At 41.0% G+C, this 27266-nt stretch overlaps 1 protein-coding gene across 3 annotated transcripts in view; it reads left to right on the top strand.

Annotated features, from left to right (window-relative positions):
• The first annotated feature begins 1020 nt into the window (after nt 1-1020).
• The window catches only part of ATP2C1 (ATPase secretory pathway Ca2+ transporting 1), a 156700-nt gene continuing 130454 nt past the window's right edge, over nt 1021-27266 (top strand). Inside the window, exon 1 of one of the 3 annotated variants that reach the window (XM_031940210.1) lies at nt 1021-1130. Coding sequence is in view for 2 of the 3 variants with exons in the window: in XM_031940206.1 (XP_031796066.1) it covers nt 14933-15040 (108 nt within the window). In the remaining variant the exon portion in view is untranslated. Of the gene's footprint in view, nt 1131-8496; nt 8607-14699; nt 15041-27266 lie in introns of those variants that run through there. The other 2 variants (XM_031940207.1, XM_031940206.1) reach the window with 2 other exon arrangements.

The raw sequence follows: 27266 nt of genomic DNA, 5'->3' as shown, positions 1-27266 counted from the left end.
CTTTCACATAGGAAAGGGATTAGGCTCTTTCTGCTCAGTTTCAGAAATTGGAGCAATGCCTGGAAACTACAAAGGTGACAAATTTAAGCTTAATGTAAAGAAAAACAACTTGAATGATCTAACGTGGGCGGCCATTAAAGGTGAGTGGGTTCTCCCAGCAATGTTGGGATGACCACAAAGGCATTTGATGGAGGGGAGGTTGGTCTGGGATGAAGCAGCGGGGCTCTGGTATCCCTTCCAATACTGAAGTTCCACAGGGAGGCCTGCAAAATGTGCCTTTGGGCTACCAGAATTCCCCAGGAGAATCACCACAAATTAATCAAGAAGTCAATCTAAGGCCGTTTCTCTGATAGGTGACTGCAGAGAGTTCCAGTTGATTCAGCCTAAAATCGGTCGGCTGTTTTGGTGGCTTTCAATTTGTGGGACATTTTGCTGTCTCCAAAGGAATCGCCTTGTGAGGGTTCACCCAGCTGGACATGAAGGGCTTGCAGATCTTCACTACAGAAGGAATATCAATTCTTTGAGGGCAAGGATTTTTCATTTGCACATGCTTGATAAATGGGTTATTGATTGTTTAATTAATTAAAGAAGGTAAAGACTATTGTGTTGAGAATAGAATACTGAATTTGGCGCAGAAGGTCCTGGATTTGAATTATAACTTAGCTGTTTATTGACTATGTAACCTTGCCCTAGAGAATTTCTGAGACTCTTTCCAGTTCCAAATGTTGCATCATCAATTGGATGTTCTGGGGGCCATGTGAACCTTTGAGTCTTTGAGGATAGAGTATGGAACCCAAAGCTGAAAAAGTGCTTCTCAATCTTTTTTTAAAGCTGTTATTGCACAGACTTGTTAAAAACCCCATATTTTCCATGCTTTTCTTACTTTTTTAGAGTTAGCAAGGGAGCACAATGCAACGCATGTTCATATTCTAGGACATGGGTTTCATCACATTATTCAGACAATATTCTCAATGTGACCATCTGTCTCCACCGATTACAGGAAACAGCCCCACTGACTATGGAAGGCAGCAGATCTTCTGTATTGCAGTCTTTTTTCTGAGCACTGGGACAAGTCACAAGCTTTCTTTTTCTGAAAGCAGAGACATCCAAAGGATTTTCTAGCAAGAAAGGTAAGAAAATAAGTAAAGCAGGTGCAACCTGAGAATTTTGCACCTGTTTTCTGATGACAAGTTATACCTTCTGGAAAATGATTTAAAATAAATCATAGAGGAAATAGTTCTCAAAAAGCAAAATTAATGTGCCAAGTTGAGACCAGATATTGAGATAAAGACCTGAATTATGGATTTACATTGAAACAGAACACAGATCCAAAATCCACAGGGCAATTTTGTCCCACTTTTCTGATCCTGCAGGGCTGTGGCGTGGTGTGGATCTGTGGCACAGTGTGGATCTGTGTTTCTGGTTTCTTTTTGTCTTTTCTTTTCCAAGTCTGGCAAGATCAGAGCTGGAAACTTGCTCTCCTTTTAAAACATCTTAGAATCAAGGAACCAGAGAATACTAGAGCAGAAAGAGACCTAATCATTTTTAGTATTCCTCATCTTAAAGCAAAAAGAATGATGAAAGAATTGAAAAGGGAATAAAGTACAAAAAAAGTTAATTCAATAAAGTCACTAGAGAGAACAATTATTTGTCAGCTTCTGAAAATTGTAATATTAAAGAAGGGAAGAATTATTTGAGCTCATTCCAAAGGCAATAATTCTATAAGATAGTATGCAATAAATAAGGCAAATGTGAATTAGAATAGACATTAGATTTTAATGGCAAAGATAAGAAACATTTGGGAGTTTATTAATTTTTATGTTAATTATGCCCACAAAAAGTAAAATTACCTTTTATCTAATCTACCAGACTTGTAAATTCTCAGAGAAAGGAGACTATATTTTATCTAAATTTTAAATCACCCTCCTCCATCCCCAGGTTCTATCACAGAGCTCAGCACACAGCAGATACTTAACAAATGTTTGCTGAACTTCTTCTAAGAAACTCGGCATATAAGAAACTCCGGGGAGTCAACATTATTATTCCTTACAGAAAGATGGCAGTCTCAAATATGTGAGACTAAAGGACTTAAAGGCAAATTGATTTTGGTTGGGCTAAGGTTTAACGAATTGGCAGTGACCATGTACTAAGGTCTTCCCAAATTAATTACTCTGGGAGCTTCTATTCTGAGTTAGCTTAACCCTTAAAACAACTCAACACGATGCTCATCACACTGTCTACTATTGTCCAAATTTAAGGACAATTTGCTGAGCTGAACTTAAAGAGTCAAAGGAATTGGACTCAAATCCCAGTTTTGCCACTTTCTTTGTAGGAACTGTGACCTAAAAGAGACCGGTCACGGCATCTCTGGGTGGCAGGGTTCTCCTGATTCTGAAAGCCCTTCCCTCCTAGTTCTCACTCCAGACTCTGCTAAGAACTTAGGATGTTCACTAAGGAATAGCAGCATCAAACAAGTAGAAATGGGGTGGGGGAGAGGAGTACTGTAAGAGACCTTGAGCAAGACACTCAACTTTTGACTGCCTTAGTTTTCTCAACTCTAAAATGGGATAATAATAACACTGAACTCCCAAGATTGTTGGGAGCATCAAGAGAGATAATACCTGCTAAGCATCTAGTAGGAGCTTCCTAAATGCTAGTTTCCTCCCTTCTCTTAGCCATCATCTTGCTTGCCTTTCTCTGCACCTGCTTCCCACATCACTCTTTCTCCATACAATGTCCAACTAACGGTTCCTGACAGCTAAGAGCAGCCAAGCCATTAACTCCACCTAATAAATGCTGGTCAATAGGATCACAGTCAACAAGAAGACCAAGGATGTATTACTGATGCTCTCCCTCCCCTTCTTGTGACTGCTGGTGTGCTCCTAGCAGAAGCCAGCAACCCCCTGTCCCCTGCCCCTCTCAAGGGCGTCATGGAGAAAGTGGGAATGTGTGGCGGAGACTTAGGGCAAAAAAGTAAGGGTCATGAAACCGGGAAGACTCATCAGCTGGCGAGCATCTCCTCCATAATTAGTGGATGTGAAAAACAATCTCATGGTCAACTGGAGACCTTGGCACTCACAATCCTGGGAGTCCTTCCCTCACTGTCCATCCATGTATCTAATCCCATGGTTGCTGGGACATTTCGGAAGCAGTAGCTGCAGGCTCCCTGTCTCCCAGGAAAGCAGGGGCCCTTTTTGCGGGCTGTAGATGGCTAGAGGTAATTGAGCAGCAATGATCAGCAAGTCAGATTGGAAAGGAGAAGTTGCTGCTATTGAGAATTGGTCCCAGGTGACTCTGGTTTGCCTCTTGAATGAAAGTGTCAGGGCCTCCCATCCCCATTTCACCCACATAGCACCCAAAGGAAGTCACTGTCACAAAAAGAAGCCGACTCCTAAAAACTGAATCATCCACTAATTATCACAGTGCACTAAACATTCTAAAACATTCTACCAGAAACTTTTAATTGACCCTCATCGAATTATGGGAGGAAAAAAGTCCCTGAGAAAGAATAATGTTCTTCTTACTGTTAGAGAAAACTATTGGTATTTCTTATCAGTTATATATAACGAATTTAGATCCCTCCCAAAGCCCTAGATTCTTCATCGTGACCTGGTTGTGCTCTTGGACTTTTATGGAGCATGATAGAAGATGACAAATTCTGGCAGGTACTACCAAAATTCCAAGTGCAGACCTAGCCATAGAAGACATGTCCAGATCATAACCTTTTACAGGGGTTATCAATGAATTTCTGTGGCCAAAAATAAAAAAATGACTCATCACCTAGTAAGCTTTATCTAGGCTAGTCTTTGGACAACTGACGGGTAATAGGGAACTACTGGGATTTATTGACTAGAGATGCTACAGGACATGGCTATTGTGTTCTGCCTCGATCAGGCTACAGTGCCACATTTTCAGAAGGAAATCAACAGAGTGAAGTGCAGCCTAGGGTGGTGAAAGAACTTTAGATTCAACCATCTAAGATGTCAACCAATCTAAAGACTATTGAGAAAGCTAGGGATGCTTATTTAGCCTAGATAAGACTTGGAGATAAGAATGACAACTACTTTCTGGTCTTCAAGTTGTCATGAGTAATAAGAGTTCACCTTGGTTTGCTTCCTGTCACAGTCTAAATTAATTGGTAGTAATGTGTGGAATTTGGGGACTAGCATGTTTCAGTTTTATATGAGGGAAACTTTCCTGATATTAAAACTCCCCAAAGTTTTCCTAAGGAAGAATTAGGTTCCCCATCACTGAAAGGCTTCCAGTGGAGACTAAATGACAACTTGTAGGAGATGTGTGGGTAGGTATGGGATAAACTAAGATGATTTCTGAAGTCACTTCTGAGATTTGAGAGAACCATTTTCTTTCCTCACCCTATTTTTGGCTTTCTACGGCCTGACTTCCAAGGTTATCATTCAATCAAGACTCCTTTTCTCAAAGTTACTCATGGTCTCTTAATCGCCACAGCTAATGGCCTTTCTTTCTCTCCAGTCTCGTCCTTCTTGACCTGGCAGCCTTAGATATCGTCAACTGATTCCCCCATTCTCTCTACGTTTCCATGACACTATTGCCAGACCAATCTTTTTTGTATAAAGAAGACCTGTGCGTAATAGATTTGGGCATGTCATTTCCACTCAAAATCTCTGAGGAAAGAGTAGATTTTAAGTTAGGAGGAATCCTATTCAGTTAACTCCTCCCATTTCATAGCTGTGAAAACTGAGGCAAAGAAATAAAACAAGCTCCCCCAAGCTCAGGGAGCTGAAATTTCCTATATTAGATAATTCTCAAACCCAGATTTTTCCAACTTCAAAATTTAATGTTCTCTGTACGATGCCATGACTCCTGACCAAAGCTGACATGAAATATTTAGGGGATCATCAGACACTGAAAATGTGTCTTCAGTGCCTTTTTCTTAGCCATTAAATAAAATCCAAAGCCCTTTACTTGGCATTCAAGAAACTCCAAGGGGGCCAAGTTGGCAGTCTAGCTTCTTCACACTCTGCTCCACTCCAGTGAAACTCAACCACTTTTCATCTCCCAAACATACTCTATACTTTTCCTGCCTCTTTGCTTTTACTCAAACTGTTCTTAACGTCTGTAACATTTTTACTCATCCCTTTGGTCTTTTGAACTTCTAATTTTTTCAGTTTTCAAGCCCAACTCAAGACTATTTCCTCCATGAAACCTTCCATGATTTCCTTAATCGACTTTCCCCCTCACTCCATTCAAGAAACATTATTTTGAACTCTATATTTACTTATGATGTCTTTTTCTTTTCTAATGATTACTACCGCTAATAACTATGGAGAAATAGAGTTGAACAAAGCAATACCCCTAGGGAAGTGACAACACGTAAAATGTCCAAGGAAGTGTATAAATGAATGAGTGACATTTATCAGACACTTACTATTTGTCAAGCGCCCTGCGAAGTACTGGGATCACCTGCTCCTCCTCAGAAATCTTATATGTTGTAACTTCCCTAGAGGTATTGCTTTGTCCAACTCTGTTTCTTCATGGTTACTAGCAGTAACCTTTGAAAGAAAAAGCATGTGGGAGTCATTGAGGTGACAAGAGGGAAATCCTTAACCTAATGCACATAAACCAGGACCTTGACTTTGGTCAGCTGCAGATTGCCTCTTCACATTATTCTGTCCTGAACCAGACAATCTGAGGTGGAGGGCTGATAAATACAAATGTTTTGTGTTGACAGATTATTTATTTGTACCAATAATGAGGTGATGTGCTATACATCTCTGGGAAGGGCAAGGGAACAAGCATTTATTAAGTGCCTACTGTGTGCCAGACATTAGACTTAGCACTCTACAACTATCATCCCACCACATGTGATATCGTATTCAAATAATTCAGCCTTTCTTTCTCCAAAAGGCTCAGCCTTTCCTCCAAAAAATAAACCAACACTTTATTTTGGCCTCAGTTTTAGACTGGAGGCAAAACTGTTGATTTGAGGATAAAGAGGTCTGGATTGTGTTGCTTGGATCTGACAGATATGAAACTTCAACTCAAATTTAGCAGAAGATTTAAGTAAACTGTTGGGCATGGGATGAAGACGTTTTATTCCCCCCACCATTTGTAAAGGGGCTGTGATCTGCTTCAGTGAAAGGAGTATCTATCTGGGAAAGTCTGGAGTCAGAAAGACCCAAGTTCAAGAAACGAGGCCCAGACACTTACTGGCTATATGACTCTGGGCAAGTACCTTCGCCTTAGATTTCTTGTCTATAAAAGGGGAAAAATAATAGTCCCTACCTTTCAGGGTTGTTCTAGGGATAAAATTAAATACTAATTATAAAGTGCTCAGTGTAATGTCTAGCATATAGTAAGCACTATATATATTGTTATTATCTATACTCACAAAATTACAGATTGTTGAAGTGTTGGAGCATTAATCATCCCTTGTATAGATGAATGAAAATATACTATTTATAGAACACATATATGCACATACATATATATATATATATATATATATATATATATAAAATTTGAACGCTCACATTGCTGTCTTCCTGTGTAAAGACTTTATGGCTAATGGTTAGGATGAATGGGGCTGAAAAGACAGATTTATACACACACACACACACAAATGTAATGTTCTTTACTCTTGTTTCATGACTCCATTGGAGTTTTCTTGGCAAAGATATTGGAGTGTTTTGCCATTTCCTTCTCCAATTCATTTTACAGAGGAGGAAACTGAGGCAAACAGAAGGAAGTAACTTGCCAGGTTCACTGAACAGTGGTAGCCAGAACCCAGGAATGTGATCTAGGGGCTCACAGAGACTATAAACAGCAAAAGAAACTCCAACTCTCCCATGGGAAAATGTTCAGGGGACCCCGGGCCATTCGGCAGCACGCCTTTGTTCTGTTTCTATACCATGCCTGGCCTGGCCCGGGGACAGTGGGGAATCCTCCATGTTACTTTGCCTTGCTGTTACCCAGGAGGGCTGGTCCTTGTGAGTAACCACCTGAATTAACTTCATTAATCTTGTAAAGCCCGGTAACAACCAGGCTGGTGTGAGTGCCGCTTATTTTGGTACCCCATATTCTCTCAGAAGGAATGGTACTGCACAGTGGTCAGGACACCTCGCTAGTGTCTGGGGTCATATTAGAAGTAAGGGCCTTGTGATTCCAGGGGCAGCCCTTTAGCCACTGTGTCACCCAGTAACTCCCTGTGTGTGTGTATAGGAATATGTGGGTGTGCATGTGGAGATAGAAATCCCCGTCCACATATATGTACACCTGAACATACACACACACACATACGTGTATATAGTTGTATGTGTGTACATATGGGCATATTTTTGTGTACAGATATATACTAGTCTATTAAGTCTATATGTTTACATATACATACTTAATGTTATATAGAAATATATATTATATATAAAATACTTTTAATAGACTAGTGTATACACACACACACACACACACACACTCAAAATGATATTGTCTCTGCTTTGAGATCATGGTAGCCTCCCTCCCACCCCACCCATGATAGCCCCCTTTGGAGCTGGAAGAGCTCAGTCTAAATCCAGAACTGGGGGGGGGGGAGCTCCTAGAAGTAAAGTTCAGAAGGTTAGATGACTTGCCTCCGTTTACTAGGCCAAAGTGAAAAGCAGAATTTGAGCCCAGATGCTCAGGATCGCAGAACGTGAGCTCTTTCTACCATGCCATACTGCCTCCCTTGGAAGTCCCTGACTTCAGTTCTGAGTTGACAGATAAGGTGCCCAGGGTCACCCAGTGAAGCGGCAGAACAAGGATTCCAGCCTGAGAGCTTTGGCCTTTAGGCCGAGTAGTTTGCTCTGTGGTCCCTGGAAAGGGAGGCTCTTTCACCTGCTTTAGGTCAGCCCCTTAGCACAGTGCCTGGCGCATAGTAGGTGCTCAGAAATCTCTCGAGGTTGGACCGACAGTTCCAAGCTGCTTGGTAGCATCTTTCAGTCTGGGGTCCTCTGAGACAGGAGTTATCCAGGCTTTGCAGGGGAAGGCACAGGGAGCTCCAGGTGGATTTAAGAGTATCCTCCCATTCCTTTTGTGAGCAAGATGTATTCTCCGGCTCCTGAGCCAAGGAGCCAGCTGGGGCTGGTTGACTTCTACCCAGGCAATTGACTTAGCGAAATGGTTTTAAGATGGAGGCAGCTCTTTGCTAGAACAAGGTGGGAGCTGTGATAATGGCCAGCATCCCTGAAGAGGAAGCCTTTACACAATCACACGTGTTTTCAATTACCTTCCTGCTTTTCATCCCTCCTCAGAAGTGAGCCTTCCCACCCTCTAGGAGAAAGCTTTTTCGGAATCTTAAAAAGCCTCTTTCTTTTCTTTTACTTCTAAAACCTGTTATGAGTTTCCCATATAAAAAATGGGAATAAAGAAGAGCATTTCTGTCAGCTCATTGAGTTAGTATTACCCTTCCTTCCCAACTAAAAAGACCTGCCCTTTTCTTCCCTTTTTATAGGGGAAAGGGTATTTTGGGGGTACTTTGATCTTGAGGGAGGGAGACATTTTTGGCCTGGAGTAACATGTTTCCTGAAGAGGGGAGTCGGCACTTAAAGAAAAGAAGAGTCAGGACCATAGAGCAATCCAAAAACCTGCCAGAAGTAAGTTTTCCTGGGGATGGAGGGAGTGGGGCTCTTATTAGTGGGCCCATTTTGTAAGCATGCATCCAAGCCCTCGGGACCCAGGATAGAGATACGTTCACGGAGGGGAGAGAGGAGAACTTCATGAGCTGGTCATGGCCCCCATCGAGCTTCCCTCTTGGAAGCATCCCTTGTGCCAGAAGATGCGACCCTGGCAACAGTGGAATTTGGAAGGGGCAGGGAGGGCTGGCTGGAGGCCCTTGGGCTTTGGGGGGGCTTGCCTTCTGCTTGGGGGGCAACCGAGTGAGAAATTGAAAAGGCTGTTGGATTATGGATCCTGGGACTTAAATGTTACAAATGGGTTCGTCGCCCACAAGCCAAGAGTGATGACACTGCAGTGGCAGCTTGATGAGAAGAACCGAGAGCAATAGCTCAATACCAATCTGATCTCAATTCACAGTCATTATCAGTGGGAAAACAGAAATTGGCAGAAGGCCCATGTGAAAAACTGATAAGCACAGTGGCTGGCGAGATAGCGGGCTGTTCCATGCAGAGAAGAGGGAACCTGCGTGGGGAAACCCTTCCTGGAGGGAAGGGAAAGTCAAAAGCCTTGGCTTCTAGAGCTGCTTAAAAAACCTTCACAAAGCCAGTGGGCTTGGCGCTAGAGCCCACCAGAGCAGGTCTTAGAACCTTTTCTGTGTCATTGACCCTTGTGGCGGTGGATTTCAACGCATGGAATAAGAGGATTTGTGTACAGAAAAGCAATCACGGTCATATTTATAAAAGAAACCAGTCATGCTAAAATACCATTCTCAAAGCACATGCACAGACTATATAGGTAGATAGATATTTTCTGTTCATTATTGAAAGAATAACTGGTCAGTATTTGCTTACTGTTTAATATAAGATTCTTTTATTTGAAATACATATATATATATATATATATATATATATATATATATAGTCTGTATGTGTGTTTATCCTTTTTTCCTTGAAGTGAGAGGGACCTAGGTATTCCATGGATATTCTAAGATCACTTTTTTAAAGCTAGAAATCTAGAAATAAATTCAATCAACCAACCAGGATTTATTTATTTAGGACTTTAATCCTGGTATATGGTGACAAGAATGAAAGTTGTCTCCTCAGGGAGCTTACAATCTTTCAGGAAAGAGAACAGGTACATATACAAGTCCGATCATCCTAAGATTGCTAGGCAGGGAAGGAAGAGAAGGAGCACCGGATGTTGTGGGGAGGAGGAAAGGCTTCATGTTTGAGCTGGGATCCAAAGGAAGTAAGAAGGATTCTATGAAGGAGAAGGGAGGAGACCCAGGGGATGACCTCAGAATTATTTTTAAAACCTACGGGATATTGATTAGGAGGCATGGAATCGTGTATACATGGACTCTGGACTCCCAGGGGTCAGCGGGACTCTGCAGAAGTCGGAATGCTCCTGGACCTAGTGGAAATCTCTGTAGCAAGAGGCAGACTTTGGTCCGTCGAGCCCACACCCAGCTTGCAGATATATGCGAGTCATAGTTATTGGGGCAGAAGAATTTGTGGTGTCAGCACTGCAGAAGAGAATGAACCAGCTTTTCATTTAATGTAAGGCCAGTAGTACCCACCAGAAGTACTGCACCAGCCAAAACCAGCCACAGGCCCCTTAGCTTGGTGTCTGGCCGGTGGGAGGTTTCCTACTGGCAATCTCAGGGAGGCCTAAATATTCTAGGGGTCACCCCCCCTCACCCAAGCACCCAAGGGAACTTCTAATAACATCCCCCTTTTTTATTTTGGCAGTTTTCCCATAACATTTCATCTACTTATATTTTACAGATTTACTTTAGTTCAGGATCAGATTTGATAATGGATTAAAAAGCAATTTTCTTAGTAAGAACTGTCTTATAGTAGAGGAAGAGAATACTTCTTGCAGCTCAGAGACAAATTACATCAAGCAATTTCTCTGGGCATTCTTGGTCTTTTGCCAGTGTAATAATTATATTATCAACACTTTCCCCCCCCCCCATTATCCTCTTAGCTGTTACTTTCCCCTTTTGCTTTCCCATATTTGTGTGTGTGTGTGTGTGTGTACTGAAAGATATATAAAATCACACACACACACACATACACATATATTGCTGGTAATACAGTAATGATAACTGGATTTACATGGTATTTGGAGGTTTGCAAGGTGTTTGTCATTACTAATCTCATTCAGAAGGCCAAGGATGCCCAAGGTGCAGCCCTAAAGATCATGTGCCTATTTAGACCTTTCTATATGGTGCTTAAAACAAACAGATAGAAAAATGACTCCCATTCTACTTATAACTCTTTTAAAAATTCTTAATTTAATATATATATATATAAAATTTACAGATTGCTTCTACTTCTGGATAAGTCTCTTGTACCAATATAAAACAGTTCAGTAAAACTAAGAATCCTGTGACCCCCTCTGAAAGTGCAGGTGACAATTCATATCAAGAGCACACACACAGACACACACACACACACACAGAGACACACCCACACACGCATGCTTTTTTAAACATTTTTTAAGAAAACCTTTTCTCTCTCTCCCATCTCATTGAAAAAACACGTCTTGGAACAAATATCTATATTCCAAGTGAACAAATTCCCTCAATCCCTGCACATACAAATAATCCATATTTCATTCTGTCCCTGAAATCTATCCCATCTCTGTCATAGAAATCACGTTTCATCCTCTTTCCTCTGGAACCATAGATGGTCTCCACAGTGATCATAGTTCTTACAGTCTATCCAACTGTCCATCTATTTCCCAGTCTTGTGATGTTATAGTATACGTTGCTCTCCCAGCTCTACCTATCGGATTCTTCATCAGTTTATAAGAAGTTTATAGGTTCATCAGTTTCAAAAATCTATATATTTAAAATATTATTATAATGGCTAGCATAAAAGAAGGATTTTTAAAATGCTTGTGGATTGGTAATGTTATATTATTTTAAATTAATATTAATGATATAATTAATGTATGAAAATTTTGGAAAAAACATTGTAGCTTTTTTTTTTTTTTTTTGTGGCTTTTTTCTTCCTCTGTCTTCAACCCTACCCTCCATCAGGTTTGCCCTTCCCCTCCCTGCAGAAGGTGCTTAATAAGTTCTTGTTGAATTTGAGTGTCTACTCTGTACAGAGCCATGTTAAGTGGAATCAGGCTCCTACCTCCCTGCATTCTCTCTCTACTAATTAAAAAGAAATTGACAGTGACATATAATTAGCTCCTGACATTAATTATATTTGGCAAAGATCTAACTCTGCTTGGAAATGAGTTCTTTCTTCCTTTCTCCCCGTCTCCTTTTCTCTCTCTCTCTCTTGAAGTGAAACTAGGTAAGATTAAAATGGACTCAGTTTTACATTTAAAATCATTCATGAAAAATGTTTTGGGGTAAATGTATGATTGAGTCCACTTCAGCCTGATTAAATGACCAGTTGGCTAAGTTGGTGCAAACATACTTATATTATTAAACAGTCTGAATGCTGGTTTTCGAGAAGAGATAGAACATGACAGTACTTGTCAAACAAAAATGGAAACGCAAATAGAAATTTCAAGATATGGAAGTTTAAAAAGTCTTTTAACTAAGAACCCGGCTATTGGATCTCACAAAGGAACACACATTGGAATATTTATTAGAACAGCAGAATATATGATGACATCTAACAGTTGTATTTCTTGGTTAAGGGAGGAGAAGCCACGCCACAGTGCAGAGAGTATTGGGCTTAAAGTCCCATAGTAGGTGTTATAGAAATACTAGCTATGACGACAACCACAACTATTATTGTTACTACCTGTTTGCCTACCTGCGGAAGTCATCCTTATTCTAAGTCTTTTTCTCACACATATTTCTAACCCCCAAATCTGAATCCAGAAATGGCTTCTAAAGCAGCCAAATACCTAGAACCCAAGACAGTTTGTTACAGGGAAATTTGAAAGCAAGCTCATTAATGTCCATCTGGCATAATATCTCATCTGATTGTATTCTTTATAGGGTCACTGGGTGCCAGCTGGGATTGGTTTCTAGTTTTTACATGTGCAGCCTGATTAGTTCGTGCTCATCTTCTCTTTTTATCCCCTCCCCTTCCACTTGGGAGAAAGTGACAGCCCAGGAGCCCCCCTGAATGAAATCTGGTTTGTATTTGCCCCTTGGGAGGAGATTTTGGCCATATAGTAAGTCAGTGTCCGAATCTTCAGCTGTCCACCTGTCGAGAGGACGGCACGGGAAAAGAGAGATTCCTCCTTAAAATATATGGCGAGATCTGCAGAGGATTTTAGGCTTTAGCGATCCCTGAGGACATGTGTGGATGCCGCCCTTGCCCTCTCTGCTGACCCTCCTCTCCTAAGGCTCACTCTCTCCTAGAGTGTGCATCGTTTCAAAAGCCTCTTGGAGAGATGGGAAGTGACTGGCACTGCAGCTGGCCCTGAGCATCCTGAGCTGCCAGAGGGGACTCTGCACATAGGACTCTGCACATACACCCTGCACATACACTGAGAGACTCTCAGAGACACCCAGACTCAGAGACTCTCAGAGACACACAGACTCAGAGACTCTCAGAGACACACAGACTCGGAGACTCTCAGAGACACACAGACTCGGAGACTCTCAGAGACACACAGACTCGGAGACTCTCAGAGACTCTCAGAGACACACAGACTTGGAGACTCTCAGAGACTCTCAGAGACACACAGACTCGGAGACTCAGAGACACACAGACTCGGAGACTCTCAGAGACACATGGACTCTTACAGATTCTCAGAGACACATAAACTCTCAGACTTACACACTCACTCACACAGGGAAGACTAGCAGAGAGCCCTTCCAGGGAGAGGATTGCTCCCAGGTGTGGGGGTGGGCTGGGGGCACCCCACCAGTGGCACTCTAGAATTACTTTGGGATTGGCAGCCGGGCTCCAGGGTCAATAGAAGATCTCCTTGTGAGTGAGTGGGCCCCGAGCCATCCTGACAGATGGGTTGGAGCACAGACAGCCAAGCCCCCATTTAGGCACATCAAATGTGTTTGCCGAAAGGAGGAAGCCGAGCCAGCCATGTCCGAGCAGCTTCAAACAGAGCTGCTCGGGCCAGGCTGTGAGAACCTGGGACTCTTCCCAGCCACTTCTGCATGAGAGGGGGAAGGGACAAGAGAATAATTTTCTGCTGCCATGTTAAAGTCAGTTCCCCTATCTAATGACTTATTAGTCCCTTACCACGCGTCTCCGAAGCATACCCTCCCAGAAGTGACTAATGGCACGGTTTTTGCTAAATTAAAAGAGTAAGAAAGTCTATTTGGAGACTTTGTTCAGAAGATCTGCCCGTTGCTATTATGGAGTGCATGTAGCTGGGGTATTTGCAGTCTTAAACTTTAAAATTTTTATGAACTATTAGCTCTTCCTTCAGGGCCAAAAACCTTGTCATTTTTTTTTTTCTAAGAATAAACCCTTCTTTGCATTGAGATAGGAGGCCCAAGCAAAATATGAAATACTTTCACTCCCTAATACTGAGCATAAAGCCAGGGGAAATCTAATATTCTTCTCTTCAGTCTGTGGACTTGAGATAAGGATGCAAAGAGGGGAGAACTCTAATTCAGAGCAAAATCAGTTTGCAGCTATTATTCAATTAATGTAAAGTATCAGGTTACTGCCCATGTTGCATAATGCATAATGATGTAGGCTAATAGCTTTTAGTGGTGACACTGAGTAGCTTGATCACAATGAAAGTGATTTGTTCATGTTTTTTTAAAAAAAATCTGAGATGATTCTCATGATTGGAACCATTCAGACCTAGTATAACACAGAATATATGTCTCTTAGTGTATGGATGTGTGTTGGGGAGGAGGGGAAGGAGGGAGATTGGAGATTAAGGGAAAGTGGGGGGAGGAATATGTCTCTTGCCTCCTTAAAACTGGAAAAGCTGTCAGAGGAATTAAGATTAAACCACTTGGGAGTCTGTGGGTGTGGAAAGTCATCATCTATCTAACATTAATATAGCTTGTAACAGAATGCTCTTGCTTGAAATAGGACTGTCACATCCACCGCTGGCAATCTGCGCGTTCTAAGTTTTTTTTTTCCCCCCAGCTCATGTTGCTCTTAGTATTTCAACACTGGTCACTTTGTAGACATTGTATTTGATCTTCTGGTTCCACTCCAGTATTACAAAAAGAGATGTGCCAAGCCTGAGAAAAACGTGCATTTGTTTGCAAGGAGACGGAGAAGGCACTGAGTCCCCGTTCTGGTCTCTAGCTCGCCTTGGGGAAACTTTGCCAGTCCTGAAACGCCAGTAGCTTAGACCACAGTGTACTGATAAGAATCCTCTTGCTTCGATCACGATGGAAAATGGACTGCCACAGTCTAGCTTTGCCTATTTTTTAAAATATCCTCTACAAGCAATTAGGAAAAATTTCTCAATGGTGGGAAGTCAGAAAACTGAAGAAAAGGTATGTTATTTTTTCCTTGTCTTGAAAGCTAACTGGCCCTGTTTAATGTGTGTTAAATTTACATGAGGGGATTGTTTAGACTGGCCAGTATCATAGCAGCTCCACCATTTTGCCGGAGCATAGAATAGACATGTTTTAGATCAGACTTACAAAACCATAAGGAGTTCAGCAGATTGAAATACTTGGGATCTGAAAGATGGATGTTAGAAGCTTTGCCATGAGGTTAGGTCGAAAATCTGTCACTGGCCAATGAAGCTTTTCTTAGGGCTTAACATGGGAATATGCTGTTTGTTCTTCCCTAGTTTTCAGCCAAAGTTAAATTTTAGCTTCTTTGCTATTCAGTTATTTAGTATCCTCCTTTATTTTTGACATCTTCAACATTTTTACTTTAACTTTAAAATTCTGAGCCTTAGAAGTGACTATTTTAATATTGAAGAGAGAATATTTCCTTAAATCTGAGCTAAGTGGTTCAGTGGACAGAGCGCCAGGCCTGAAAGACCAGAGTTAAAATCTGGTCTCACTCCCCCTGGGTGATTCTGGACAAGTCACTCAACCCTATTTGACTCAGTTTCCTTGTCTGTAAAATGAGCTGGACAAAGAAAGGGCAAAGCACTCCATTGTCTTTGCCAAGAAAATCCCAAATGGAGTCATGAAAAGTCAGACATGATTGAAATGACTGCACAATAATATTGAAGGATTAGATACCGGCTGATAAATGTGAGCAGCTGGATGGGGAAAAGCTTCAAACTGGTGAGTCTAAAGACCAATCAGAGTCAGAAGCCGTGAGATCAGCTAAGCATTTAGGAAGCAGCCTTTTAGGCAAGGAAAAACTAGCTTACTGTGTCTTTCCCAAGACAAGATATTTTTAGTATAAAGCTATAGAGTATATGTATCAATATCTGTTTTAGTATATAGCTATATTATATATAGGCTATATAGCTTTTATAGCAGCATTAGCACTTTTGAAATAATTTTTGCAGAAGATATTCACTTAACTTCAAAATCTTACATTTATCATGTTGCTCATTGAAATCCAGTTTGAACACAATGTCTGAATCATAGTGGGCATTTAATAAATACTGGCTGAACTGAATGGAAAGGAAGTATGTACACATTACTTTTATGCATTGTAATAAATAGCTGGAATAAATGATAGTATCCAATTCTTTTACTTAAATAGATAAGTCTAGAAAAGAACTTTGGAAAGAAACCGATAGTTTCCCGGTTCACAGCTGACTTCTCAGGTTTGGGGTTTTTGTTTGTAATGGGTTCACTAGCTGGATCTGTAATGTCTATGTGGGTAATACTTTTAATAAGGCTTGCAAAATCTCCCATTGTGTTGATTTCTAATGCTCCTTTATTTGCACTCTGAAAATACAGAGTGTGAATGTCATAAAATACTAACAAAAGGAAAGGTCAACAGACAGAAAATACATCCTCTCTAATGAGATGCTGCACCAAAAATGCTGATGTTGATCATGTGGAATGTAAAAATCATCTCTCCTGTTTGAGAGGATATGGCTTTTTTTGTGTGTGTGTGCCGTTCCTTTTTCACTTTTCTACATTGGTTAAAATTAAATTGGAATGAGAACAGAAAAAATTTGGTTCATCACTTGATGGAGCAACGTGTTTCAAATAACTAGACAAGTCTCCATTTCCAGATCTCAGCATGTGCTTTCTTAAAGGAACTAAAGTCATGGAAAAGCTAGGTAGTCAGTCATACTGGAAGCAAGGCTCGCCCCACAATCAGTGTTTTCAGATTTCTGTAGGTTTGCTCATTATTGTAGGGGTGTGTGTGTATGTGTGTGTGTGTGTAGCAGGAAGGTTTAGTGCTTCAGCTGGATGACTTCCTTTGTCTATTCTTCCCATAAATAAATGAAACTTGGTCCTTAGCTTAAGAATTGCAGACAATGATCGACTCATGGACAATCTGTCAAATGCTTTAGAAAATAAAAAAAGGGGGGGGGAAGTAAAAAAAAGCATCACTGCCTTCCTTCTGAGGGTCTTATCTAATGGGGAAGTTAAGCCCAAGGTGTGAAAAGCTCACACAAATGCTAGTTATGTGACTTTTTAAAATTTTAAAATGTGGCATTTTAAATTATAATTATGTAATGTTTCAGGAATCTCTAACTTTCTTGTCTGGGTAGTCTCTCTAATAGTCATCACAGCCCCCTTAGTAATTCCTAGCTCATCAATGGAGAATTGCTGTGGTGGAAAGAAGGCAACACTTTGTGTTCAACCTAATGGTTCATATTTAAGAACTTCAGATCTGGGGAATCTGGCTGCCACACCCGCCTCCCCAGATCTGTAACCGCCATATTTCCCCCAGAACCTCCCAGGACTCTTCAGATACCTCTCAGATACTCGGATCCCAGATTATTTTAAATCTCAGGTACCTGGATTGTCCCTCCCCAGATGGTAAGCACGCAGAGGGCGTGGCCGCAGCTTATCTCCCCCAGAAACTCCTAGAAGAGCAAGGATCTCCTTGCTAAACATCTGCTTTTCTCTTAATTCAAAGATTGGCGCTCAGGAAGGGAATGCCACATTTGGCTGTGATACACGGAGCTTTCTCTTACCCTTGCCCATATTTTAATCTTCTTTCTTCTTCCTTCTACAACCAACCCAAATCCTTCCCTTCCATGAAAGCCCATTTCAAGAATCCTTCCTTCCCTAAGATGTTCTTGACTAATTTGCTTTATTATGAGTTGCCTTACTTATATGGATACCATGTTTGCACATGTGGTTATATGTTATTTGGGGATTTTTAAAAATTTTTTGTTTAATGACAGACATTTATTAAATACCTACTATGTGCCAGATACTGTGCCAGGCCTAGGGATAAAAAGGGAAAGATGATAGGGAACTCACATTTGATCAGAGAATAAATCCCCCCCCCACATCCACCCCTCCCAATCTCGGCCTCTGTGCCTTTGTCCAGGCTGTCCCTTATGCTTGCAATGTAGACTTTCTTTATTTTTCCCTCTCTTCTTTTAAGATGCACCAAGATGCACCATCACACACCGAGTACTAGATGTAGAATTACATCTAGTCCAAATTTGGCCTCAGACACTTGTCAGCCTCTGTCTGTCTCAGTTTCTTCATCCATAAAATAGGGAAAATAATCTCTCCCTCCTGGCCTTGAGTTGAGAACAATATGAGAATACTTTATACTCCTTGATGGGAATGCCAGCGGTTCTGTCTCAGATACCACCTTCTCAAAGGAACCTTCCCCATCTCCGACCGCCAGAGCCCTCTCTCCAAACCCATCCATGGAGGCATGTGTGGCCTTCACTGATTCCTGTCTATGCTGCACTTCTCTCCCCCACTAGAAGGCCAACTCCCGAGGAGGGATCGTGGCAGCCTTGTCCTGGAGGGTCAGGGCCTGGTGCAGGGCTGGGCCCAGAGGCCGGCCGGCAGGACTGGCCACACAGGACGGCCTGGCCAGTGACCAGAGCACTAGCAGCAGCGAGGCAGGGATGCTGAGAGCTGGAGGGGAGGAGGAGATGCATTCCAGGCCAGAAGGGGAAGGGGCCGCCTCGGCTGGACTGTGGGCCAAACAAAGGGGCTTAGATTGTCCTAGAGACCATAGGAAGCCAGCACAGAGGGCTGACAGGTTCACACCCTGTAATTATGTGAAGATGGATTGAGATCAGTCAGGAGATGACCGCTGCCAGGCGAGAGGTTCTGTCCTGGAGTAATGTGCAGAGGAGAACCACGAGAGGCTCATTACGGCATCAGAAACGACTCTGACTTGAATTCAAGTCTGGCCTCGGACTCTTACTTCTGTGGGGCCTGGGCAAGTCCTGTAGTCTTAGTTGCCTCAGTTTCTTATCTGTAAAATGAGCTGGGAAGGAAATGGCAAACTGCTCCAGCATCTTTGCCAAGAAAATCCCAAATGGGGTCACAGAGAGTCAGAAATTACTGAAACAACTGAAGAGCAACAACTTTAATAATTAATAAACATTTCTCCTACGTGCCATGAAATTTTAAGAGTGGCCTTTGATTAAATGCTGACCTCAAGTCCTTTGTGTCTTAATACTGAGACTGTATCTCACGCCATTCCGCATCTCTCCTCAAAAGGTGCTTTTAATTGTTCCTTTGCCACTTAGCACAAAGAGAAAAGTGTCACGCTGAACAAAAAAGAATATTTAATGCCTTTTTTTAACTTTTTATAATAGCTTTTAAAATAGCTTTTTATTTTACCAAATACATGGAGAGATAGTTTCCAACATTCATCTCTGCAAAGCCTTGAGTTGCATATTTTTTTCCCTTTTCCTTACTTCCTTCCAAAGACAGCGAGCAATCCAACAAAAGTTAAATATGTGCTTTCTTCTAAACATTCTTCCATATTCATCATGCTATACAAGAAAAATAGATCAAAAAGTGAAAGAAAAATGGGGAAAAAACAAGCAAACAACCAACAACAAAATGAAGTGAAAATACGATGCTTTGATCCATATTCAGTCTCTTTAGTTGCAAATGGCTCTTTCCATCAAAGATCTGTTGGAACTGCCTTGAATCACCTCATTATTGAAAAGAGCCAAATCCATCACAGTTGATCATTACATAATCTTGTTGCTGTGTACTATGTTCTCACTTCACTTAAAACCGGTTCATGTAAATCTTTCCACACTTTTCTGAAATCAGCCTGCTTGTTATTTCTTATAGAACAATAATATTCCATTACATTCATATATCATAACTTATTCGGCATTTCCTAACTGATGGACATCCAATTCAATTTCCAGTTCTTTACTATTATGAAAAGGGCTGCCACAAACATTTTTCACATATGCGTTGTTTCCCCTTTTTTTCTAATTAATTTGAAGGAATTTAAGATTTCAGGGCAGGTGAGTAGGGAAGCCTCAGGCAGGTTTCTTCCACCTCTTTCAAAAAATGTAAATGGTGAAGGATCCCCCAGATATGAGCCTGAAATGCTTTACAATGTAAATATGATTTATATGTTTAAAAAATTCATAAATGAGATCCCTGAGTTCAGTGGAGTGGTTGCCTTTAACAAAGAATTATAAAATTCAAGAGCTAAATTTTGAGATGATCTAATCCAATATTTTCATATGACAGATAACCTATTTTTTCTCAATAGAATTCTATATTTCCAATTACATGTAAAAATAGTTTTCATTATTCACTTTTGTAAGATTTTGAATTCCAAATTTTTCTCCCTTCCTTCCTTCCTTCCTCTAGACAGTAAGCAATCTGACATAGGCTATACATGTACTATCATTTTCAATGTTTTTCCATATTTGTCACATTATGAAAGAAAAATCAGAACAAAAAGGAAAAATACAAGAAAAAAAGCAAACAAAAATGGTGAAAAGAATATACTTCAATCCTCATTAAGTTTTCGTAGTTTTCTTTCTGGATGTGGATTGCATTTCCCATCCCAAATCTATTGGAATCATCTTAGATCGCTGCATTGCTGAGAAGACCTATCATAGTTGATCATAATATTGCTGTTGTTGTGTGCAATGTTCTATTAGTTTTACTCACCTCAGTTAACTTCAGTTATTAGTTCCTGCAAGTCTTTCCAGGCTTTTCTGAAATCATTCTGCTTATCTTTTCTTATTAGAACAATAATGTTCCATTATATTTATATACCATAACTTATTCAACCATTCCACAGTTGCAGGGCATCCACTCAATTTCTGATTCCTTACCACTACAAAAAGAGCTGCTACAAACATTTTTGTACATATGAGTCCTTTTCCCTCTATTATGATCTCTTTGGGATAGAGAGACTGCTAGATAAAAAGATGTGTACAATGTTATAGTTCTTTGGGCATAGTTCCAGAATGGTTGGATAATTTTACAACTCCACCACAATGCATTAGTGTCCCAGTTTTCCCTCCAACATTTATCATTATTTTTTCCTTTTATCATAACCAATCTGATAGGTGTGAGGTAGTATCCCAGAGTTATTTTAATTTGCATTTCTTTAATCAGTGGTGATTAAGAATTTTTTTTTCATATGACTATAGATGACTTTAATTTCTTCATCTGAAAACTGCCTATTCAAATTCTTTGACCACTTATTGAGGAATGATTTGTATTCTTATAAATTTAAATTTTATAAATTTGACTCAGTTCTCTATGTTTTATAAATAAGGCCTTTCAGACCATCTTACTCCACTGAGAAGTGAGTTCCTGGGAGAGTCTGGAATCTAGAGTTCTTTCAAATATACCCTCTGAATTCTCTGTATAGAAACAGATTATGTGAAGATATGATGGCCAAGAAAAAGATGGAAAAGAGGAGCCCTTCAGCTGAGCTCAATGAGCAGCTGATGCCCAGGATAAAGCTGTAAAATATAAAGAAGTTTTAAAATTTAAAAATTTAAATCCGATGATTAATCACTTCCCAGGGGAAAACTTGTCATTTTGCATATATTTTTGTACTTGGGGGAAGAAAAAAATCACCTGTTAACTTGGGGACAACAGAAAAATATCCAGATGAACAGGGGACCCAGGAGAGGATTTCTATCTTCTCAAAGAACCAGAGTAACTGAATATAACCGACAATGATCAGTAAACAATGACTGAGATGTGCAACTGAACACAAATACTATACCTAGCTATGGAATATGTGATGTGAACATTGAAATATTTGCTGAAGGGATTACAGCCACTGCCTACTTTGGACGAAAAATCAGAAAGAAACCATGGACCAAATCAAGAACCATCAGCAATCTCTAGTCATTTTGCACAAGCCCCCTGAGTTGTATTTGGTAATTTGCATAAAATCTTTGAGTTACCTGATAACTGATAAGATGCTTTGATAGGCTATTGGTCAATTTGGTCTAGAAACAACGCTGAAAAGGTGGATAATTGAGAAAGCCGGGCAGTGAAGGAAGGGAAGAAGCGGTTAAACACTGCCCTAAGTGCCAAGTCCTGGGAGGCAAGTGATATTGTCTCCACTTTCCAGTTGAAAAGATTGAGGCAGGTGGAGGTTAAGTAACTTGCCCAGTGACACACAGCTAGTAAGGGAGGCTGGATTTGAACTCGGATCTTGCTGATCCCAAGTCCAATGCTCCATCCACTGTACCACCAGCTAGCTGTTATCCTGAAGGAGTCAAAAACAGACTGGCGTTCATTTAATTAGTGGAAATCTTTATCCGTCCAATTTTGAGCATGATGTTTAGATCTTAGCGTGACAGAATGTAATGCCAAAATAAGCATAATCAGCTCTCTTTTGAAATCTTGTTGGTACAGAATCCTGTCTTATGGCGAGGAAAGAAATAACAACATAGTGCAGGCACACCAAACAGAAAGCTTGCGTTTAGAAGTCGGGAACATTCACAAAGCGCCTACTGTGCTGCTGGGCTAGGGATGCAAAGCTGTCAGGGAACAGTCATTGTTAATGACCAATAGTCCGATAATCTGTAAAATTTGATTTACAAGGAGGAATTTGAAAATCCTTTGACAAAAGGATGAATGCCAGCCATACACTACAATGTGTCTCCCCCATTCAACTGGGAGTTCTTGAGGGTGGGACTCACTTTTGCCTTTTTTTGTTTTCACAGCACTTAGACCCTTGCCTGGCATACAGCAGGTGCTTAATAAATGTTTATTAACTGACTATAACTACACCATCATTGATATCTGGTAGTAATAGTACCGAGAAATTTCAGTGTTATTTGTGCCATCTATTTTCCCTCTCCCCCCTCCAATTAAAACACTGAATGTTTTACTTTAGCACCTTCTCAAATGAAGGGGACCCAGACCCTCTGTGGCCTTGGGACAGCGGCCATCCCAGCCAGGGTAACAAGGAGCTGTGGGGGTCTTTGGCTGATGAGGGGCACAAAAGAAGGTGGGGAAGAGATTTTGCCTTCTAACAGCGGTTTCTTCTGGCCTGCTTGAGCCTCTCATCCCTAGGATTCCATGGCCAGGCTCACAGGCTTCTATTGTTGTCTCTCCCTGTTTTTTCTTGCAGAGAATCACAGGTTTGAGAGTTAGGAGGTGACACAGTATCCATCTTAGTGGAACCTATGCATTGTGATATGCCCTTCAGGAGGTCAGAGCCTCCCTCTGGAGCCTCCAGGGAGGGGGACCCGCCCTCTTTCTGGGGCCACTTTTGGATGCTGGGATTGTTGGAAAGCTGTTCCTGACTCCAAGCCTTATTGGCTCCATGACTCCCACCCATCCTTCCTGGTTCTCCCTTAGCTGCTGCTTTGTGCTGTGCACACTCTGGACATTCCCCAGTGTTCTCACTCTTCTGTCTCCTCTCGGTCATCCCTTCTGCTTCTATGGTTTCAGCCATCACTTCTATACCCATCGATCCCCAAACTCCATCTCTAGAGCCAGCCACTCTCCAGGGCCCCAGGACCACACTGCTGGCTGCCTTCAAGTAGCCATCCCACTTGGGCCATGAACTTGGCACGCCAAGCCAGCCCCTGCCCCCTAACTTCAGTATCTCCAGCTTCCTAACAGTCTTCAAGTTGTCTTTGTTATTTCAAATAAGTCAATAATGTACTAAGCTGGGGATACAGGTACAAGAAGGAAACAATCCCTACTCACAGGAGTCTACATTCTAATGACAGTGACTATAAGTGTATATTTTATATCTATATAAATATATATAATATAATATTTTGTATTATATATAATATGTAAATATATATAAAATATGCACTTATAGTCACTGCCATTAGAATGTAATGGGAAGCTGAGACCTGAAGCAAGCCAGGAGCACAGTAAGCACTGAGGCACAGAGACAGGAGTATTTTGGATGAGGAATGGTGAAAAGGTCAATCTGTCTGGCTCTTAGAGGAGGTGTGTGTGTGGAGGAGACCGGAGTGTCCCATGAGGCTGGAATAATAGACTGGGACCAGGTTTACAGGGCTTTCCACCATCAGATCTGAGCTTCAGGAAGATTGCTCGAGTGGCAGGCAAGCTGGACTGGGAAGGGGCTCGAGAAGAGCCCCACTAGAAGACCTTCAATGACAGGGTGCTTACTGTTTAAAGCATTCTATCCCATTTTTAACAGCTTGAATTATTAGGGCATTTCCTCTTCTACTGAGCTGGAATCTTCCTTGTTATGCTCTTATGTTCTCCCCTGAATCTTCCATTCCTAATTCTTTTAACTGTGCTTTGTACAGCCTGATCTCTAATCCCCAATCGACTTTCATCACTTTCCTCTTGTAGCTTGTCAAAATTCCTCCTAAAATGTGTCATTTGAGAATATCAATAATCAGCTGTGAGCTGGCCAGGCAGAGTTCATGAGCAGGATATTCAAGCTCGTGTGTGTGTGTGTGTGTGTGTGTGTGTGTGTGTGTGTGTGTGAGAGAGAGAGAGAGAGAGAGAGAGACAGACAGACAGACAAAGAGAGAGAGAGAGAATGTGAAAGAATGTGAGAATGAGAGGAGAATGAATCCACTTGACAGCCTTTTGCCTTTGCACATTAATGCTGAATTCTCCTGATCTTGGCATTCACTAAGACTTTAACCAGAAAGAATCTCGGCTCCCAAGGCTTTCCACAACCTTGTTGGTTCAATTGACCTTTTCAGCCTTATTTCTCCTCCTCCCCAGCTCCTGATCTAAATTCTAGCCAGGGCGGATGATTCCTTATTCTTAGCCCATCCTCTCCAGTCTTGATCTCCATTCCTTTGCTCACACTCTCTGACATGCCTAGATTGGATTCCTCCTTCTGCAATCTTACCTTTCCTTTAAGAAGAATAGTGATGATAATAGCAATTAGAATTTTAGATAGCACTTTATTTCACAACATCCCTAGAGAGCAGGTAGCATAATTATCCCCCATTTTATAGCTATTAAGTGTGACTTAGGATTTGAACTTAAGTTTTCCTGACTCAGGTCCAGTTTTCTATATTTATTTTTTTGTCATCCTTCCCACCCCAACAAAAGCAAGGAATATCTTCCTCCTTAAACATTTTATAGCATTTTCTTCAGCTTTTTCCTTTATATTTATCTTATCCTAATTTATGTACCTAACTGATCCTCTTAATCTCTGCCCTGAGTTTGCAGTCAATTGTTCCCACACTTAGCACTTTCTCAGAGTTGGCACTCAATACACACCCTGCTGAACTGCATGGATCTGTTTCTAATTCTTGTATTATAACTATGGAAACATTTCAAGTAAAGCAAAGATTTCTGAATACCCAGAGTCCTCATTTGACACAAAGTGCGCCACTTGAAAAAAGAAACTTACCTGGAACCCTTGACATATACCTTCGACAAATAGTCCTATGTCTCCCAGAAGGGACAGAGTATAAGGCTCTAGCTTGGACTTGGTCTGATTTATTGTTTAAAGTGTAAGATTCCTTCTTTTCCTGATCATCCTCACTATCACCCTCCACACGCACACCTCCCCTTTAAGATCCAGCCAGATTGATCTTTTCACCATTCCTCACCCAAAATACTCCTGTCTCTGTCCCTTGGTGCTTACTGTGCTCCTGGCTTGCTTCAGTTCCCAGCTGCCCATTACATTCTTTTATTTTTATTTATATTTATTTATTTATTATTATTATTATTTTATTGACAGAACCCATGCCTGGGTAATTTTTTAACAACATTATCCCTTGCTTCCCATTACATTCTAATGGCAGTGACCATAGTCAGTAGAGTAGCTTTCAGAGGATAGTATTTTTTTTTAATTATTGATTTTTGTGGTTCAGTCATTTTCAGTTGTGTCTAACTCTTCATGACCCCATTTGGAGTTTTCTTGACAATTAGTTTGTCATTTCCTTCCCCAGCTCATTTTACAGAGAAGGAAACTGAGACAAATAGGGTAAAGTGGGCACTTTCCAGGTGTCTGAGACCAGACTTGAACCCATCTTCCTGACTCCCCCAAATGCCTACTACTAAGAACCCCAGCTGTGTCTTTTATTATCCATGCCTTTAATTTTATAGACCATTCATTCTTTGATAAATCCTTCCCTTATAACAAAGGCAGGAAAAGGTGTGAGAGAGAGGAGGAAAGTTTGTTTTCTTATAGGTCAGTCCAGGAAAATCAGCCACTTTTGATATTCAGCAGCCATAGCCATAGTCCTCCTCCTCCCCAACAAAGGCAGGGTGTAAGTTTCCCTAACTGTTTTTCTGGGTCCAAGCATTCTCACAGCTCAGTATTGTTGTAGTTTCTGCTTTCCCTAATATGATTATAGCTAACATTTAGACAGAGCTTACTCTGTGCCAGGCACTGCAACAATTATTATCTCATTTGATCCTCTCAGCAGCCCTGGAAGGAAGGTGCTATTATTATTCCCATTTTCCAGTTGAGGAAACTGAGGCTGACAGTATAAGGGAGGTGCCTAAGGTCACCTGGTTACTGAATGTCTGAGGCAGGATTTGAATTCACCTGACTTCAAGCCCAGCCTTTTATCCATTGCGCCTCCTCATTTTTCAACATAATGCTATTTTCCTGTTTTTGTTAATTTTGGTCTGAATGGAGTCAAATGAATCTTCCCATGTTTCTCTGTATTCTTCCTCACCGTTTGTTTTGCCATTCCACAACCAAAGGGCGCTTTGTTTCCAATTCTTAGTTACAACCAGATATATTTAGGGAGGAGGGTGTATAAGGAGGGATGTGTCTTTCTGTTTTGGGATCTCAGAAGGTCAAGGGTCAGAGATTTTCTCTTTCACTAATCACTAATTTCTTGAAACAGTTCCTAGCCACCACTAAGATATTAGGGTGACTGTCATCCACCAGTCCCATAATATTGATCCTTTGTATCTCTTATCATTTTTACCAGTTTTCTGGATGCCACATGGAGCTTCAGGGACACTTTTTTTTCCTTTTTAAAAAATTATTTTAAAACATATGCACAGATAATTTTTTTAACATTGATCCTTGCATAGCCTTGTGTTCCAAATTTTCCTCTCCTTCCTCCCAACCCCTCCCCTAGATACAAGTGATCCATTTTATATTATACATGTTAAAATATATGTTAAATCCAATATTTGTACAATTCTCTTGCTGCATAAGAAAGATCAGATCAAAAAGGAAAGAAAATGAATAAGAAAACAAAATGCAAGCAAACAACAACAGAGAGTGAGAATGCTATGTTATGGTCCACACTCAGTACACCCTCCACCCCCAGTCCTCTCTCTGGCATAGATGGCTCTCTCCATCACAAGATCATTGGACTGGCATCAAACATCTCATTGTTGAAAAGAGCCACGTCCATCAGAGTTAATCATCATATACTCTTATTGTTGCAGTATATAATGATCTCCTGCTTCTGCTCATTTCATT

The sequence above is a fragment of the Sarcophilus harrisii genome, chromosome 5, assembly GCF_902635505.1.
Source record: "Sarcophilus harrisii chromosome 5, mSarHar1.11, whole genome shotgun sequence".
Lineage (NCBI taxonomy): Eukaryota > Metazoa > Chordata > Mammalia > Dasyuromorphia > Dasyuridae > Sarcophilus > Sarcophilus harrisii.
The sequence above is the reverse complement of the archived record's forward strand: the minus strand, read 5'-3'. Positions and strand labels throughout refer to the sequence as shown.